The sequence below is a fragment of the Ursus maritimus genome, unplaced genomic scaffold, assembly GCF_017311325.1.
Source record: "Ursus maritimus isolate PB19 unplaced genomic scaffold, ASM1731132v1 scaffold_2, whole genome shotgun sequence".
Taxonomy (NCBI): domain Eukaryota; kingdom Metazoa; phylum Chordata; class Mammalia; order Carnivora; family Ursidae; genus Ursus; species Ursus maritimus.
In genome coordinates, this window is record NW_024424452.1 from 100,133,577 (window position 1) to 100,153,928 (window position 20,352).

Sequence of the window (20,352 nt, forward strand, 5' to 3'; positions counted from 1 at the left end):
GTAGAGCCTACTAAAAAAAAATTTTTTTTAAGTACAGATTTTTTTCCCACATATTTCTGTTCTCATAATTGAATTACCAAATTACTGACTAGCAACTGCTCTATTATGGTAGTCCTCCTCATCCTGATTGTACAACAATACAACAGTTTCCCACTTCATATCCTAACATCTTAAAAGTAAAAACCTTAATTTTAAAAAGATCATATTCAGATAAGGACATTCTGCAGACAGAAACAAAGGGGAGGGGTGGGTGGGTTAAAAAAAAAAAAAAGTTAGTGTTAACCTAGAACGGAGAAGTCATCTGTGCAGAGAAATCAAGAGCTGGATTTGAATGCAGACTCGGTGAGATTATGCTTAGCAGTCTTGTTCAAGAAAATGACCAAATCTAGGAAATGACCTTGGCAAAGAAAGAACTAATTTACTTTTCCTAATCATGTGGGCCCAGGAGCAGATATTTCTCTACAGAGAAATCCATGTTTATGCTTAATATAAATAATTTATCATTTCCCTACAACAGTATCATATGCCAAAAAAAGCACAGTTTCAAAGACCTATTCTATCCTTTAATATTTTTATTCCTTAATTCAACATTTGTTGCCACTGAATTTCAACACACAATTTTCTCATGATTTTACATACACAATTTTGTCTCCATCTTTAAAAGACATTTCCAAACATCTCTTCTGCATCTCTAATATTTAAATGTCTCACTTCTTTCCTTCTGCTATCTATACTTTAAACCTTTTTAAACATGGTTAAACTATGACTAATATTTTATTCCTACTAAAAATGCTCAAGGCCATACTGTTATCTTATTACAACCTTTTTGAGACAAAAAGGATCCATCTAGAACCAAAAGATACTGGAATCTGATTTTAAATGAGGTCTCAATAAATAGTCTCTCTGGTATAACATTTAGGATAGGTAACCCAATTTCAACAAAATATGTTCTGATTTACATATTAAATTTCTACCCTTCCATACAGTGCACGTCATACACAAAGAAAATACTCAATTTTCAAATACACCTAGAAATACGAAATACTTAAGTTCAAAAAAAAAAACCAAAAATACCACCACAATAAAAATACAAGTCCCTAAAATGCAGGTTATACCACCAATGTGAATTATTTTAGAAAATGTAGTTAATAAAAAAACCTGAAAAATGTTACTGGATATTAAGTGATATCTCCTTTCTTCAATTTTGTGATTAACAGGTCTTTTATTGGTAGTAAACTAGAGCAAACAATCAGAATAATACATATGCAGTATTCAGTACACACAATAAAAGTTAAAGAAATTCAAAACCTGTATAAAACAAACACTGGAGAAAAATCATACAGCTTAAGAGATACAGTGGTAAAGGTCCTCTCCATCCTTTTATTACAGCTTGTACTCTGTACCCAATAGAACTTACCGCACTTACCAAAATAAGAAATACAGACTTTTTTAGTATTGAGTGTATTTAAGAGGATTAAACACATTTTCTAAGAATCTTGCAATGACAAATAGGTGACCCTTTAGCTGGTAAGCAGACTTAAGGGAGGAAGTGGGGAAAGGAAATTAACTAATATTTTGTAACCATTTTTAATAATTTCTTATTTTCCAAACACTGCTTTCATAACAGAAGTGTTTTACACTTGCACAATATTAATTACTTTATTATACATGGAAGCCTGTGGTAGGCTGATTACACAATAAGACTGCAAACAACCAGTGGTACTTTTCTGACGTCAGAAGAGTACATAAGACTGAAACATCACCAAAAGTACATAAAAAACTCATCAGCATAAACATCAAAGTACATTAAAAAATATAATCAGGAAAAAAATACAATTGCTAAAAAGTGGTTTAGAGCAGAGCTACTGCTTATCAGTAGCTTCAAATGGCAATTAGCGTTCATAGCAAGTTTTGATGACTTTACAAGACCCCTGTACAATACTGACTAATGCACCCTTTTAAAATGTACATTAAAGGCTGCAATTTCACAAAGAGGTTCTGATGTCATTACTAAATGCAGACATTCTTATCCCTCACATTAGCAATATCACCAGTTGGAATTACAACCTTAGTAATAATACCTATAGCTCAGATTATGTGGGGCTTTATTATACATGGAAATCTGTATGGGTTTTTTTTTTTTAAAGTACATGGGGGGGTTGTTTATCCTATTGTTTAGTATTTGAATGCCATAAGGCATATAAAATGCCTAATGAATTACCTAATGGAATGTAAATCATTCTAAAATTGAAACTGTCCAGATAGAGGAGGGAACAAGGCAGGCTCAGAACTCTAAGAAAGAGGGTAGGTCAAGAACAAGAACAACAACAACAAAAAAAACCCAGAAGTGTGGGCGACATGTAATAACACAGACAATAGAACAATGTTTTAAGCCATGTATAATAAATAATGCATACCCCAAATTTCAAAGAATTATGTAATTCCAACTTGGGTTCTAATACTGGTACCAACCAACCACTCGGTCATCAACACTGCCAGATATCATAACTTCTAATGGAACTACAGCCTTGTTACAGTTGGGATAAGGAGAGGGTGCTATTTTTTTTTTCTTCTTTTATTAAAGCTATCATTCCAGGCTTTGATCAAAGATCCAAGAATATTTGTTCTACCAGGCTGGAATGAACGGTTTGGAAGTTCAGAGTACATTTAAAAGCTGCAACAAAATATAGGTAGCCAACATCTCAGAATTTTGGATCAGCCTAGATGGAGACAGCAATTTGAAATGTTTTCGATCCCTTACTTAAAAATGATGAAATGTATATCAGCCCAGATAGAGCAATTTGAAATGTTTTCGATCCCTTACTTAAATGATGAAATGTATATCATACTATCTGTAAATTGGATATTCCATTACAGTGATAACGTACAGAATTCCCATGCGTTATTACACTTTCCTGAGAGTAAAGCAATTAGAATAACCTTAATCCTAGCAACAAAGTTTTTTTTTGTGTGTTTTTTGTTTTGTTTTTTTTTGGTAGGGTTTTTTTTTTGTTTTTTGGGTTTTTTTTGTTTTTTTGTTTTTTTTTGCATTTAAAACTTTTGGGCTATTCCCTGACGATCTATACATGTAAATTTGATTGCTAAACATTGTCACTTTGAATGTCAAACTATCTTTAATCTATTGATTTTGATTAAAAATCATAATACAAACAGAGCTAAAATCACGCTAACAAAATAAACTAAATATGAAAAGTTGCATTGAAAGGGCATTACATTATTCTTAATAGGATCGTGTAGAAACATTCCAATGGCAGTGTTCTCAAAATAAAACAAAATTACATTAGACCTCCAGCCTGGTCACTTTTGGGACCTTACCTGTAACTTTGGCTGGTGGGTGTCTTTACTCTTGTACTACATGGCTCACTTACATCAGACATCATATTTGTATACCCTGAGAAATCTGACACTGAAGTCCTTACTCTATGGTCCACTTCTCCATTAGAGTTAGTGATGAAGGTCATTGGCACCCTGCTGCCCGACTTAAACTGAGAACCAAACGCTTGTGCAAAGTTCTCAATCTGGTACGTTGTTCTAGGCTCTATGTCTTTCTGAGGATCTATCTGGCTAGCTAACTCCTGAGATGGAATCTGAAAGCTTGTTGAGGACTCTAAATTTTTCTGTTGTTCCTTCTGGCTAGTCAATTTCTGAGATGAGGACTGGAAGGCTGATGAAGTCTCTAAATTCTTCTGAGAATCTATCAGATCATCCAGCTCCTGGGAAGGTGTCAACTGCTGATGTGTAGCATCCAAAGCAGATAAATAAAGACCTGGTTGAGATCCAAACAACATCCCAAAAGGAGGCTTTGGCAATGAAGATGGCAACACTGAGGTAACAGATTGGCCGAAACCACACTCCAAAGGAGATGTAGTGTATATTTGTTTTTCTGGAAATAAAGTGTGGTTGTGGAGAGGTGAAGACAAACTGACAAACTGGAAACCGTGTCCAAGAGTAAAACCTGCATTAGTGGATTTTTCAAAAGCCTGTTGGAGGTATTTGGAGTATTCTTGCAACATGCTTGCCTTATCATTTGAAGGTGTTTGGGTGCCTGGGCTCAAATTTTCTTCTTGAACCAATTCTGAGTGTTCTCCTGAGGTGTGTAAATCCACTCGTGGTTCCGTTATATTGAAAGGATCCTCCTTCTGGCTTTCTGATTTGTTGGAGTATTGATCCAAAATACTTTGTAAAACCTCATCAGGAATTCCAGACTTGTCATGACAAGACTTAATTTCAGCATTTAGAGCTGAGGAGTCAATAAGGGACAATGGGGTCTCATTGTCCAAAACACTGACACCTGCAGACTGAATGACGGACTGTTGGGAGACCATGTGTCCTACGTTTATAGAAAAGGCACTGTTGCTGCTGGCAGTTGGTAAATATCTTCTTTTCTTTGAAAACTGCATGGCATCATCATAATTACTACTTATTTGACCTTGTTTGCCACTGGTACTTTGGAGAAGACTAATGGTCTCCACACTATTATTCGATACTATGCCAAGTGAGCCACTTGGTTTCCCAGACAAGGACTTCTGTCCAACTATGTCTGGTAATGGTGACACAAAATTAAGGTAGTTTTTATCTGTATTCTTTCTGCTTCCTTTCTTAAAGATCAATTTTGGCACCCTTTTCTGTAGTTCATCAATACCAGTGCCGATTATGCCTCCACTGGAAGACACAGTAGGCATTTCTACTGAGTAACTCTGCATGTTTATATTATTTGAAATTTGTGATTCATTTGTTTTACCAGTCTTATGTTCCTTATTTTCAACAGCTATGCTTTTTGACTTCGTTTTTCTCCTTGAAGAACTTGTATTTCCCTGAGACAACACAGCCAGATTACCCATATTGTTATGGGTTGATGACCCAGGTTCTGCACTAGCGGCTCCTTTAGCTATGGCTTCACCACATGTGCGCCTGTGCTTCAACAGTCTATCAGTCCTTGAAAAATACTGTTGGCAAGTGTCACATTTATATGGCTTTTCTCCACTATGTGTCCTCTTGTGTCTCTCCATATGGTACTTCTGAATAAACTTCATGCTGCACTGATCACATCCAAATGGCTTCTCTCTACTATGAATTTTCTCATGTCTCTGCAGTAGGTATTTTTGAATGAAACCCATACTACACTGGCTGCACTGGAAAGGTCTTTCTCCAGTATGAATGAGGACATGTCTCCGCAGGTGATAGGAGCTCCTGAAAGCAGCACTACAGTGATCACAGATATGAGGTTTCTGACTTGGGGAGAGGATGGCACCTTCTCCATCTCCAACCAAAGAAGGTTTGGAAGATGCACTTGGCTTCCTCTTGGCTTTGATTCCCTGAGATTCTGGCTTTGGCCTCTTTGCCTTTTTGACATTAGTGTCCTGCTTTGGCTCCTCACTGCCATGGTGGTCATCAGTCCTGCTACTGCTGCTGAGCAATACGTCGCGGTGGTGCTGGGCTGGTTGCTGCTGGGCATGCTGGTGGAGAATACTGAGGTCCTGGATGACGCCGTGGCTCCCCCCATCCCCACCTCCTAGGCCTGGAGATCTCTCTTCAGCCCCAGCGAACAGCCCCCCATAGTGGTGGTGGTGATGGTGGTGGTGGGACTGCTGCTCCTCAGGATCTGCGGGTTTCTCCTGTTTGATGCTAACCAAAGACTGCAAGAATCCCCAGGAGGTCCTCTGCGAGGGGAAGGCCGCGGCTGACGCCGCTGGCTCCTTCTTGAAAGTCATGTCCGGGGCTGGCGGAGGGGGGGGCTCAGCGGCCGGGGCTGCGGAGGTAGAGGAGGATAACACGCACTGCGGGGGAGGGGCGGCCGACCCCGCCGGCCGGGTGAAGCTGGTGACCGGGGGAAGCCGGTGGTTGAACATAACCATACCCTGGGGAAAGGTGGGTTCCATCTCTGCCCTCCTGCTGCTGCCGCTGCCGCCGCCGCTACTACCACCGCCGCCGGAGCCGCTACCACCGCTACTGCCGGTACCACCGCCGCCACTCAGGAACCCACTGCCGATTTTCATACCCCGGAGGAGGCCTGGCTGAGGAGAGGAGGAGGAAGAGGGAAGAGGGAGGAAAGGGGGTGGAACCGGGCCCCGGGCCGGGACCACCGCAGCGCCCAGGACCCCGCCGCGCCGCCGCCCAGACCGCAACGCGCCCAGCGCTAATTCCCAGCCCGGTCGCCTCCGGCACCGGTACGCATGGTCCTGCGACTCCTCGCTAGGCCTCGCCCTCTCCCTCTCCGACCCACCGGCAACACTTACGGGTACCGCCGCCGCCGCAGCCGCCGTCGCCTCCAGTTAATAAAAATAACGCCGTCCTCTCCACAATGGAATTAAAAGCCTCCCTTGTACTGCGCAGCCGCGGCGCGGTGTCTGCTGGGAACTCCTCAACCCAGCCAGAGGGGAGCTCTGAGGAGCCACGGCGCCTGCGCCGCAGCTTCCGCCCGGCCTGCCTGTCAATCACTGGGGCGGTTGGGCGGAGGGGAGGCCGGTGCTCGAGGGGCGGGGATTTGGAGCCCCTGTAGAAAGAGGCTTTCCGGCGAGCTGGCGTGATTGGTGGGCTGCACTGACGGAGATGGACGTGTTTGAGGGCTTCTGGGGGAGGACGCTCAGGAGGTGGAACCCAAGGGGCGGAATTACGCGGGACCGTAATGCAGCGTGGCTCGGGGGCTGCAGAGAAAGAGGCTGGCAGAAAAGGTGGGGGAAACTGTGGATCGAATGTGGGGGCTTTCTCTGCTTTACAGTTTGCAGTCCAGGTATTGAATCAAAATCCAAACCCAGAAGTGGATCACTTAGGGCAGTTTTGGTTCTACCTAAAAGCAGTAAACTTCAAGTGTTCAACATTTATTAAAACAGATTGCTTCTGTTATCCCTCTTAGTTTGGAAACATTTTAATAATGGGCGTGTATCCTTTGCGTTTATAGGAGGAGCCTGCTTTGAAACCGCAATAGAGGTACCGTTGCAAAAAAAAAAAAAAAAAGTTGTCTTATTGCCAACCTACCTGAAGGCTACTGGAAAAGGAAACCGCGTGTAATCCAGGTGCAGCCGCCCTGTAAAACACACCCACACACATACTTCATCATCATCAGATGTTATTTAAATGCCCACATACCTTTTCAGTCTGGCTAATGAGTCTGTTGGCCATGTTATATTGTTGCCTAGCCCCTTATGTTGTTACTTGTGAAAAACTGACTACTAGGCCCTTCTGAGATCCGTACTAGGATTCACTCTGCCCTCCCTCAGCATAGAATGCCGAGACACGCATGCAGAATTACGAATTTTTTTCTTAAGTGAAAATTACAAAGTCCAGATCTTAAAATCAAAGACCAACAAAAATCAAACAAGTCTTTACTCAGTGTCTAATATACACAAAGCACTCCCTTTCATATTAAGCTTGCAGAAATCTAAACCAGCAGCTTGCCTAACAAAGACTATTTATAAATCACAGAATTTTTTCCATAAAAGAACTAGAACTATGACAATAATTTACTTACATAGTATATTTTCATAATGAAATTTCAAGTCAATTTTCTCAACAATATTTCTAAATAACTTCTTATAATTAAATAGTAAATGACTTCTCTGAGAAATTTCACCATTGAGACCATAAATACTATTCATTATTGCTTATGGGCCTCTCATAGCCAGCTTAAAAACTTAAAGATAATGTTTAATGATAATTTTGAGGTAAGATATAATATTTTTCTAATTCCATGCATTTACATATAAGCATTCTGCCACTTAAACTGTGAAACTTTAATACCATCAAGTATAGTTAAGTGTTAAAAGAAAGACTGAAAATTCAAAAACTTAAGGCAGTAGTAAAATATTAGTCAGTGCCTATGAGAAATGAGGCTGTCCCTTTATTCAGGGTGTCAGTGTTTAATGGTAAGCTGGGATGCATATAAGCTAGTCCAAGCATGAAGGGCAGTAGGACATTCATATGAAAAGCCAACTTTGTTCCTCAGTTATCAAGATAAGAAACCTGTCATTTCTCTCATTCACTCTGTCAGCCTTGAGATACTCCAAGCAGACTTACCTCTGTGTTGTATACCCCATATATCAGGAAGATGAAGAGACCCTGTAAACTAAAATGGAGGGAAAAAGCTGTTAACGCTATTCATTTCAGCAGTAGAAATACCTGAAATAAACTTTGCTGGGAACAGACAAAAGAAGACACACTTCATCAAGGTCAATTTATTTTTCTATTTTTCAACATTAGAAGCTGTACCTTGAGCATTTATAAGGTAACATATCAGCACATCACTTAGTGGTTGTGCTATTCAATTCTCCACAAATAGAAAGTAAGAATACCATTCCCGTACATAGACTATTAATTAGAAAAATCAGTATGCCGGTCTCTGGAAGATAGCTGGGTAATGAAAAAATTAAACTCAGAAAATGTTATCAAAGTAATCACAGAAATAGCACTCAGCATCAGTATTTCTAAGCACTGTTTTATAATACAGCAACTAGAATATATTTGTTACCATCTTCAGTAGGGTAAAAAAAATTTTTTTAAATCAAAACAGCTAAAAGAACAAACTTAGGGTAATAAATATGAGTAGCTTTTAAATAATATTTAAAATACCAGTTCAAGTTAAGATAAATTTCACATTATCACTTGTAAAATTGCACACATTTTTATTGTAACCTTTATTTAAAAAGTTCCAAAGATCTGCTATTTATTAGTCCTTAGTTTTAGAAAATGCTTAATTGTAAAATATAAAATGAATCTCACTCTTAAATCTAAAAGATTAAAATTTTTAAGTAAATAAAATTGATATAGTTTAAACTTAGTAGAGATAATAGAGAGCAAGAAATTTTCCATGTGTTTTTGCCTTTGAGAGGAAATAAAAATCTGTATTGTCCTCTTCTTATTAGGTATTAGTAAACCAAATGCTAAACAGAAGTCTGCACTAACTTCTGGAAATGGTTCAGATAGTTAAGAAATGTGACATTTTCAAAAGGAAAATATTACAGGAATATCTTAATATTTATTTTACATCTGAGTACTTAACATCTTACAGATAATGGAAAAGATCCTGTTACAAGGAAATTGAATAAAACAAAAGAGTTTTGCTCTTGTTAGTTTCTTTTGTAATAGACTTTATTTATTTTTTTAAAAGATTTTATTTATTTGACAGAGAGAGACACAGCGAGAGAGGAAACACAAGCAGAGGGGGAGGGAGAAGCAGGCTTCCTGCTGAGCAGGGAGCCTGACGTGGGGCTCGATCCCAGGACCCTGGGATCATGACCTGAGCCAAAGGCAGACTTAACGACTGAGCCACCCAGGTGCCCCTAGACTTTATTTTTTAAGAACAGTTTTAGATTTACAAAAAATTGAGAAGATAGTACCAAGAGTTTGCAGGTATCCCACACCCAGTTTCCTCAATTATCATCATTTTACTTTTTTAAAATGATTATTTATTTATTTATTTCCAAGGGAGAGGGAGAGAGTCTTAAGCAGACTCCATGCTGAGTGTGGAATCCAACACGTGGCTCAATTTCATGACCCTGAGATCATAACCTGACCTGAAACCAAGAGTTGGACCCTTAACTGACTGTGCCACCCAGGTGCCTTCATCATTTTACTTTTTAAAAATTTTTTAAGGTAATTTTTACATCCAATGTGGGGCTTGAACTCACAACACCTGGGATCAAGGGTTGCATGCTCTACTGACTGAGCCAGACAGGTGTCTCTGATCATTTTACAGTAGTATGGTATATTCATTACAATTAATCTTACTAGTTTTCAGTACTACTCTCTATATGATTTCAGAAACAAATTTGCATTATATGTATTTGTAGTAAGAAGAAAAATTGATAAAGAGTTTTGAACAACCAAAAATGTCAATTGGGTCATAAACTATTAAAAATTCAAACACAGTGAAAGTTTTTCACTGTGCATTCGTGATGTCCCATAGCTCAATACCAACACTCAGGTCCATCTTTCAAGTAGCCTTTCTCAAGATCTACGTAATGCAGAGTGAATTCAAGCTGCTTAGATGGTAATCATTTTATAAGCTACTTGTCTACCTATATTCTAGGTAATTCAAGAAACAAAATTCTTGTCTGATTTGTAACAAAAGTATAAGATAATTAACAGTCCTCCTTCCTTTCATAATTGCTAATTCTTTATTTCATGTTGTGTTATATAGATATAAAATTAAGGGTAGGTCACTCAAATTTTACTTCTATTTTTGAGATATGAGTATTTTGCTTTGTGCAATAGAGTTCTCCACTATAATGTCTTGCATATTGAACAGTATGCACTACGATTTGTATATGTTAAGAAATTCAGCTGTTTCCATGAAGGCTGTATGGTGCTTTGAAAATCAAAGAATCCTTCTACAATGTGTACCATCACTCCTGTAATTTATCCATTTTGTAAATTCAGTTTTCTCTAAAAGAAAAGAGAATTTTATTTTATTTATTTTATTTTTTTAAAGGTTTTATTTATTTATTTGACAGAGAGAGAGACAGCCAGCGAGAGAGGGAACACAAGCAGGGGGAGTGGAAGAGGAAGAAGCAGGCTCCCAGCAGAGGAGCCCGATGTGGGGCTCGATCCCAAGACTCTGGGATCACGCCCTGAGCCGAAGGCAGACGCTTAACGACTGAGCCACCCAGGCGCCCCAAGAAAAGAAAATTTTAAAAATCACGTTTATTCTTCATGCCTTGGTAAAGTGAGGAGGATATGGAGTATGTCCTAATATTTTTATTTATGTTACTCGTCACATGTTTTAAATTTTAATACGTTTAACTTTTTAAAGGAATAGAAAATAATCAACAACAAAAGTCTCGCTTTTGAAAAAAGGATTTAGACTGAAAAACAATTTTAAGTAAAGGCAGCTCCAATCTCAGAGGGTTTTTGGCTCTTTCTTCTTTTTCTTCAACAGATGCACACTGAAGAGCATGACAGGCAATCCCCAGAATGATGACTTCAAAGACCCTGACAAAGCCTGAAACTTGAAATCACTCCAAGGAATCTCTGCTTTTCTTTCTCATGGGTTGTCTACCGGGTGCCACCACCACCAGTCAAAAGGTAAAACATTAATAATAATAATTAATTCAATTGTATACTTTAGACATGATGACTTTTCCTCCCACGGGTTTTACCAACTACTGCCGGTCAGGATCATTTGGATCTAACTCTACAGAACTCCGTAACCCTTGCACTACCGGATACGCGTCGCATTTTTCTCTATGTTCCAAAGGGAAGAATCAAAACAGAAACAGCGAAACATAAAAATCTTAAGCCATAGCTGGGAGCCACTTTTTTTTTTTTTTTAAAGATTTTATTTATTTATTTGACAGAGAGACAGCCAGCGAGAGAGGGAACACAGCAGGGGGAATGGGAGAGGAAGAAGCAGGCTCCCAGTGGAGGAGCCTGATGTGGGGCTCGATCCCGTAACGCCGGGATCACGCCCTGAGCTGAAGGCAGATGCTTAACCGCTGTGCCACCCAGGCGCCCCTGGGAGCCACTTTTAAATCCCTGCAGAGAGAATACCTTTAAGAATAGCTGGAAAAGAACCAAGTGCCAACTTTCAATTGGCACTGAGGTTTCTGAACCCCTTATACGAACATTCTGTCCCACCGAAGAGTCAATACTGTATGTTTGCCACATTTCTGAAAGGAATGATCCCTCATGTCTGTTAGGTAGTTTCAGCTATTCCATCCGGAGACATATCCATTCATAATATAGAGAGAGTATTGATCTATAGTGGAACCAATCTCTCAAAGTTTGAATCACAATAAAAATAACAGGAATTGGGTAGGAAGCATGCAGGTATACCTGGATTCCTGTAGCGTGTGTATATTTTATGGGTAGGAGCCGGGACTAGGGAATGAACACAAGGGTATTACATCTGATATTGTACAGGAGTTAAAAATAGAAACTTAAAGGAAAGAGAGGGGAAAATCATACTCTATGATTTTATTTTCATTGATATATGGAACTTTAAAAATTGAAGCAGCTTTGTAAATATCTTCCTTGTCAAAAATGTTCATTGAATGCTTTTGGCCGATAGATTCAATGGCTGACATCTAGTCTGTTATTTTTATATTGATTGTTCTGTACTTTGGTAGTGCAGTTCATGACTGCCACAAAACCAGCCTTTTCAGTGGTAATGTATTCTTTCCTGGTGATACAAAGAACAGGAAGGTGCCACCACACACAGTACATTGCCCACTCAAGAATCAGAATAATATTAACAATGCTAATATATGTATAGCTCTCTCAAAGCACTTTCATTTACATAATTCCATTTGTTCCTCACTACAATACGGTGAAGTAGGCAGCATGAGTATTATTAGCTTTTTTTTTTTTTGAATATATGAGGATTTTGAGGCTTGCTCAAAATGCCATCGTGCTGACGAGTTGGCAGAGGCAAGGCTTAGTGTTCTGACTCCTCATCTAATGCACTTTCATATACAACTGCCTTAAATAGACACCTTCGTAACTCTGAAGTCACCAGCTTCCAGGTAATACAATGGGGAGACCTTTCAAAGCTGAGGTTTTTTGAAAGCATATTACCGTTTGATTAGCTCAGAAGGTCAGGGGCTCAGTATGCACAAATAGGGCTTTACAGCACCCTGGTGCCCAAGCAGTCTAAGATGCCCTAGCACGTTCAACAGGAAATACGCTTTGCAACAATGATTCTCAGTTGCTATGTGCCAGGTTCTGTCTTTGTACTTTCCTTACAAATTCTCCTTCAGTGATGTATACTTGCTAGTTGCCGGGAAACGTATCTTTTCCCATCAAAATGCTGCTAGGTAACCACATAGTCAGATATACTTTATCATAATCATCGTTTACTGAACTTCTTTGAATGTATGGCACTATGCCGTGTGCTTTTGTTTATTTACAAATCATGCTCCAACCTAGGTTCTATAAACAATTCCCATTTGGGGGACTAAATCCCATAGAAACAAGAGCATTCCTGTGCAAGGACAGGTATGTTGGAGGTTGCTTGTTGCTGTGGGTAGTGGTAAAGAATTGGAAATAACCCGAATGCCCTTCAACACGGGAATGGCTGAATAGATTGTGGTATCTTCATCCCTTATGGTATTAGGCAGCTGAGAGAATGAGGTAGAGCTATGTGTATTGGCCTGGAGTGATTTCCATGCATTGTTAAATGAGAAAAGCAAGAGGAAAAGACACATGTATTATACACTCTCATTTTTGTAAAACAAATGACAAAACCCTCCCTTCCCCCTCCCCAAACATAACTGATTCAACGAGAGAAAGGTGTGGAGAGGTGCACACCAGACTGTTGTCACTAGTTTCTCACTGGAAAGGATGAGAGGGAGAGGAGGCAAGTGAAACATGACAGAAGCACACCAGAAACATGCACGACCTTATCAAAAGAGGTGGGATATATAATTCTTTGGAGCATATTAAATATGAATGAAAACAGAATCTGTGCTTGGATAAGGATCTAAAGATAAGATGGACAAATAAAATATCGATTTGATTTATAATACTGTAGGGTTTTTTCTTGATTCCTATTATTACTATTATTTTTTTAAAGATTTTATTTATTTATTTGAGAGAGTGAGACAGACAGAGAACATGGGGAGGGGGGAGGGTCAGGGGGAAAGCAGACTCCTGCTGAGCAGGGAGCCCAACGTGGGGCTCGATCCCGGAACTCCGGGATCATGACCTGAGCCGAAGGCAGCCACTTAACTGACTGAGCCACCCAGGCACCCCATTACTATTATTTTTTAAGATTTTATTTTTATTTTATTATTTATTTATTTTTAAAGATTTTATTTACAGCAGAGCAGGGAGCCTGACGTGGGGCTTGATCCCACGACCATGGGATCATGCCCTGAGGTGAGGGCAGACGCTTAACGACTGAGCCACCCAGGCACCCCAAGACTTTATTATTTTTTTTTTTTGAAGATTTTATTTATTTATTTGACAGAGATAGAGACAGCCAGCAAGAGAGGGAACACAAGCAGGGGGAGTGGGAGAGGAAGAAGCAGGCTCACAGCGGAGGAGCCTGATGTGGGGCTGGATCCCGTAACGCCGGGATCACGCCCTGAGCCGAAGGCAGATGCTTAACCGCTGTGCCACCCAGGCGCCCCCCAAGATTTTATTTTTAAATCATCTCTGCACCCAGCCTGGGGCTCAAACTCACAACCCAAGATCAAGAGTCACGTGCTCCACCAACTGAGCCAGCCAAGTGCGCCCTATTATTTTTAATATAAAGAGTATAATACATTGGAATGAAAAAAGGTGGAAGTGAATTTACTTAAAGTGAATTTATTATGTTTTTAAATGGGTTTATAATTTAACATAAATGTGTATTCATCATGATTAGTAGACTAAAAGAAACATAAGCAGTTTATACATCATTCATTTTTCCAGGGAAAGGGGGTGGATGGTGGCAAGGGAAATCTATTAAGTGATGACCTGTTTTGCATTATGCATTTGGTTTGCTACTTTTCTAAAGATCTGATTCTTGAAGGAGAAGGAAGGGGGACCAGAGAGACAGCTGGGAAAAGGCATTTACAAGAGAGATCTGTGAGACAGCCCAGCTTCCGGAGAGCACAGAGCTCTCCCGGGGACCTGCAAGGAGCTCAGAATTGCTAGAGCCAGTGGCTTTCAAGCTAGAGAGGGGCAGCTGATGAAAGCAGAAGCAGGGACAGCAGCAGTCTGGAAAAGGCTGTGCATACCATGTCAAGGAATGCAGTTATTCCTCTCTTGGAAAAGGGCATCATTAAAAAGTTGTAATCTGGAAAGTGGTGTCATGAGTTTTGGGGTTTGTTTTTGTTTTTGTTTTTGTTTTTTTTTAAGTAACTCTAGTAGCATTGAGGGAGGTGGGTTACAGAGGCACAGGGCAACCAGTTAGGAAGCCATCATCAGGGTAAGAGAATCAAAACCAGGGAAATGGTTATGAGAATGCGGAGACGTGTAAGAGGTACAGTCAAATAGCAAACGGACAGGATGCTGACCTCACATGGTGGCAAAAGCAGAGAGTGGGGTTAGAGATGATTGTTAGATTTTTGGCTTCAGTGATGGGGGGGTGGGGTGTTACCATCTCCTAAGACAGAGAAGTAAATGGAAAAACTACATGCTTACTGGGGAAAAGAATACATTTATTATGTCATATGTGTTGAATGTGAATGTGGCCCAGTGAGCAATTGGACACGAGTCTGAGACTTGGGAAGGAAATCTGGGATAGAGATACGGGTTTGGGAATCATCTGAGCATGGACAGAAGTGGATGCCCTCAACTAGGGAGTGTGTAAAGTAAGTAAAGGCAATGGCTTTGGATAGCCTTCTAGAAATGTCATCCCTGCTTCAGAGTGGAGCAGAGAGAAAAGAACCAATGAAGGAGTCAGAGAGGTTGAGAGAGGGTGTTTTCGTGGGAGCCAGTGGAAGAGAGTTTCAAAGAAGTAATGATTAGTGGCAAACATAGATTAAAGGCATAAACTTGAAATCAAACTGCCTAGGTTCCAGTGCTAGCTCTGCCACTTACTAGCTGTGTGAGCTTGGACCAATTACTAAACATCTCTGTGCCTCACTTTCGTCATGTATAAAATGCTCACGGGAATGTGCCTGTTCCATACAATTGTTATGGGAACTAAATGAGTTCACGATTGTAAAGTGCTTGGAGCAGTGCCTAGCATGGGTAATTGCTGTATGAGTATTTGACTGATTGTCACGGTAAGATCAACTAAGAAAGGACCTGGGAGTGCCATTGGATTTGGGAGTTACTAATTCTTTGCGTTCATATTTGAGTAACTACTCTGTCAGGGACTGTGGAGATAGTCATGGACAAAATACTGATCTTGCTCCTGAGGACCTTCTATTCTGGTGCAGAGCATTTATTGAGTTTGTACTGTGTGCACCGTTCTAATCACGGGACAAGCATTACTACCTTGCTCATTCCTCACAATTACCCATAATTACCCTCATTTTACAAGTAAAAACACTGAGCAGCATGGAGGGGTTCCACAAGGTGCCGGGGCTGGGAGGTGGCAGAGGCATGATTTGAATTGAGCTGGACCGGCTCCAGAGAACACCTCCTTAACCTCTAAATCCTGTTGTCTCCAGGTGGCCGCTGGTGACTTTAGCACCAGTGGCTTTAGAAGCATGGTGAGAACAATACCCAGACTGTAGTAAACTGAGCATTGAACGGGAGCTAGTTAATTGAGAGAGGCTGGGAAAGGTTGAAAGCATTTCCACAGAAACCCAAACTGACAAAGTCCAAGCGTGTGGGTTTGTGGGGGATTTGTTTGGGTGATAGAGCAAGGAACGTTACAGGATCAAGTAGTGAACGTGTTTTGCTCAAGTCTTTCTCAAAATAACTGTTTCTACTATTCCTTTGCAGGGAGCTGAGTCAGTTCAAGATTAATATCTCCAGAGAATGCCTGAAGGGTAGGCATTTGGTATTATTTATTGAAGCAAGGTCAGTACAATTGAAATATCAGATCCACATGAAATGTATTCTCAACCAAATTGAAGATAACTGAAGCCTGCAGATGAGAGATCAGAATTTTTTGGTAAATGTAAAAAAATCTAAAAAGTAGTCTTGTCTTTTCTTGGTCTGATTCTGAATTAGCAGGTCCCAGGAATTTCCATTTTTAACACACACTGGAGTTGTTCTGATGCATAATTAAATTTAAGAATTAATTTCAACTCTACTATGTACTCTGTGACCTAGGGCAAATTACTCAATCTCTCTGCACTTCAGTTTTCTCACTGAATATGGAGATAATAACTGTTGGAAGGATTGATGAGGTAAATTTTTAGCACAACACCTGGCTCAAAATAAGCCTTCTGTATGATTTGTTATGTAAAATAAGCAAATCACTGTTTTAAGGGATAATCAGCAAATAAAGGAGTCCATAACTTTAGAGAGGTCGGAGTTTGCTTTATTCGAAGATGAAATAAATTCTATCTTGCATCAACTTTCAGGTATCGTAAGCAAAAGGCTTAGGAAGTAAATAAATTAGGAAGACTTTCAGGATAGAATTTAGACAGTTTTGACAACAGGTATTTTCTTCTATAGATCTTTTTCTTAAAGTTAAGGTGATTGGTGAGATATGAGGCCTATCGTATATAGAGGTCACCATTTTACAGATCAATGCTACAAGGATTTAAAAATATAGCTTAAATATATGAATGAGGACCATCATGGTTGCAAATGACAGAAACCCAACTCAAACCAGGTAAAACAAATAAAAGCACTTGATTGAGAGAATTCTTAGAATTGAATAAATAGCTGAATAATTAAATCTCAGATTGGCAAGAAGAGGAATGAACAAAGAATTCTCTGCTTCTCAGCCATTCTCCCAGATCATTTTTCTCTAGTAGAAGACGTAGCATCCAAAGGATCCAGACTCTCGTTCTTACAGCTTTTAATACAAGGGGAAAATTGGCTTCTTTCTCTCAACTCTTGAGATAGGATTCTGGCCCCATTTAGGTCATCTGTCCCTCTGAATCACTCACTGTGGTCCAGGGAATAAGCTATTATGGTTGGCTCAGACTGATTTACAAGTCTACCCCTTAACCAGTCCTGTGATCAGAAAAGCAAGATCTTAAAAGAAGATGACCATTTCCATTCAGACCACTTAGCTCAAGGTGGAGGATGGGGAGGGATTGGATAGAAGTAGTCACCGGGGGAATGTTGGCTCCCCAGTTAGTGTTTACTGCAGATGTAGTCATGATCCTCAGGACCCAAAGCTTAGTGGGGGAGTGAAAGAAAGAAATGTGTATATATGAAATAAAGAAAGGCTTATACATGTGGCCTATGGTATTATAAAAACACCAAGTTAAATATTAAAGGATCCATGGAGAATTGGGATTCTGAGTTTTTTGGTTTTTTAAAAATATTTTATTTATTTGACAGACAGGAAACACAAGCAGGGGGAGTGGGAGAGGGAGAAATAAGCTTTCCGCTGACCAGGGAGCCCGATGCAGGGCTTGATCCCAGGACACTGGGATCGTGAGCTGGGATCATGACCTGAGCTAAAGGCAGCTGCTTAACCCAGGCACCCCGGGATTCTGAGTTTTAAAAGAGAAGAAATAGGGTGCCTGGGTGGCTCAGTCAGTGAAGCATCTGCCTTCAGCTGAGGTCATGATCCCAGGGTCCTAGGATCGAGTCCTGCATTGGGCTCCCTGCTCAGCGGGGAATCTGCTTCTCCCTCTCTCTCTGCCCTTCCCCTTGCACTCACTCTCTCTCTCTCTCTTTCTCTCTCTCGCAAATAAATAAATAAAATCTTAAAAAGAGAGAGAGAGAGAAGAAATAATCATAGTGACCAATGAGAGGTCTCATAGCTGAGAGGCAAAGATTATGTGAAAAGAGAGAGTGTGTGCAGTAAAACTGCTTGGATGGAACACCCTGATCGGAGTCTTTGTAGTTTTCCATGAAGACCAAATTAGTCATTCACTCTGGACAGTGGCAGTGCTATTAAAGGAATTCTAAGAATTAAATCACCACAGAAGCCAGTGATGTAAAGAGGCATGGAAATAATTAGAATGGGGTGTGGGAAATAAAGCCCGAGAACCGCACAAAGAAGATACTGGAAGATCCCACACAAGAGTTTACCCCCATGGAGGCATGGACTTGACGGTGACAACAGAGGCAGATGAAAAATCTGAACGTGTTCCTCAGAAAAAAGTTGTAGAATTTGATTGACTGGGTACAAGAAGCCAAGGAAAACTAAGTGCCCAGGAAATGTGAATACGTTAAACTTGAATGTGAAATGGAAAAGAGAGATTTGCAGCAACAATGTGGAAGACAGGGAGGGGCACGAGGTAGAGATTTTGAAAGGAGAGCTTAGCCAGACGATTTGCCAGGAGAAGCGCACGAGAGGATGTAGGAGAAGAAAGAAATAGAGTTGGTTTTCTGACAAAGCATACAATTAAAAAAGACAATCCTTTGATGGAACAGTTCTGCAAAACAACCCACATTATAATTAGAAAAGCGAGCAGGAAAATGACAGCCGTTTCTGTCTATCGTGTGCGTATCCAGCTTTCTACGTTAACACGATTACCATTCCCAGTGAGGGTTGCTTCACAGATACTTCAGGCAACTCAATCCTATTAAGATTTCAGTATTTCTCAGTTCGGGAATATTGATTTTAACTAACATAATGGAATTTTACAGAACGTGATATTTGGTGTGTAGATTAACCTGAAAGTCAGGGTGCCAGATGGGACATTCACATCCCTGTTCATATCTCTAATATAATGTTTCTTTCTTTCTTTTTTTTTTAAAGATTTTATTTATTTGAGAGAGACAGAGAGAAAGCATGAGTGGGGGGAGGGGCAAAGAAAGAGGCGTAAGCAGACTCCCCTCTGAGTGTGGAGCCTGAAGCAGGGCTCAATCCCAGGACCCTGGGATCATGACCTGAGCCAAAGTCAGACGCTTAACCAGCTGAGCCACCCAGGCACCCCTCTACTGTAACGTTTCTGCTGTGTATCCACATAAGCAGCTTATATGCTTGTCTTCCCATGAGAATCCGTGCTCCTTAAGGACACAAATTTACTTGCTTTTGTAATCCTAGTGGTGCATAGTGGGTACTTACAAATGAACATTAAATGACAGAAATAAGGGCCTTACCGAGTGATTGAGTGACTTACCCAGTTTGAACCACTGATCAGTGGCAAAGCCAGTGCTGGAATTCAGACCCCTGTCTCCTTTCTCAGACTCAGTCTCCTATCTCAGACTCAGGCATAATCCACAGACATCTTGAACCCTTTTGTAAGGATTGCTCTTACGTTTCAATACCAGGTAGCTCCCCTTCTTTGTTGAACTTGGGTTTCATTGTAAGGAAATTGTGAATCTTAACATTAATTTCTTTGATTGCTGATGCTCAGAATTAAATTTGTGGCCTGCCATTAGTACCTTTTTTACTTTGTCCTAATTTCCAAGTATCTCTATAAACCATCTCAAATCCTCCTTGGAAAAGGTGAGAAATCAATGTCCATGCAACATATATTTAGAGTCTAGCACAGTACCTAAGACTTTGAAGGACCACTTTTTTTTTTTTTAAAGATTTATTTATTTGAGAGAGAGAGAGAGAGAGAGAACAGACACGGGTGAGGAGGGGCAGAGGGAGAAGGAAAGAGAGAATCCCAAGCAGACTCCCCACTGAGGGCAGAGTCAGATGCCACTCGGGGCCCAATCCCACCACCTTGAGATCATAATATGAGCAGAAATCCGGAGTTGGTTGCCCAACGAGCTGAGTCACCCAAGGCACCCCTATGAATGACTACATCTTGACTTCATATTTGTAATGACCCATTTTTTTCTTTCATAGCTTATTAATATAAATTTCTCAAACTATTTTATTATTTATTAAAAATTAATATAAAGTTCAAGACCTCTGGATCATTC

At 40.2% G+C, this 20,352-nt stretch overlaps 1 protein-coding gene and 1 long non-coding RNA gene across 3 annotated transcripts; one reads left to right on the plus strand and one right to left on the minus strand.

Annotated features, from left to right (window-relative positions):
* Positions 1–1,199: 1,199 nt before the first annotated feature.
* Positions 1,200–6,427, minus strand: ZNF281 (zinc finger protein 281). Of its 2 annotated transcripts, none has more exons than XM_040636422.1 (2): positions 6,258–6,427; positions 1,200–6,031 (listed from the first exon to the last, which is right to left on the minus strand). In XM_040636422.1, exon 2 carries the CDS (start codon positions 6,015–6,017, stop codon positions 3,333–3,335), a length of 2,685 nt encoding a protein of 894 aa, XP_040492356.1. In that variant the 5' UTR covers positions 6,018–6,031; positions 6,258–6,427; the 3' UTR covers positions 1,200–3,332. The 2 variants fall into 2 exon arrangements, with proteins under 2 accessions (XP_040492356.1, XP_040492357.1); XM_040636423.1 differs by having other exon boundaries at positions 1,200–6,035.
* Positions 6,428–10,538: 4,111 nt separating this feature from the next.
* On the plus strand, positions 10,539–16,809 carry LOC103657698. Its single transcript, XR_566938.2, has 3 exons — positions 10,539–10,676; positions 10,895–11,040; positions 16,339–16,809. It is a non-coding gene; the product is annotated as an uncharacterized LOC103657698 (long non-coding RNA).
* Positions 16,810–20,352: the final 3,543 nt, after the last annotated feature.

Bases quoted from the DNA above. Each gene is read 5' to 3' on its own strand.
- ZNF281 (XM_040636422.1), bottom strand. From the start codon at position 6,017: ATGAAAATCGGCAGTGGGTTCCTGAGTGGCGGCGGTGGTACCGGCAGT.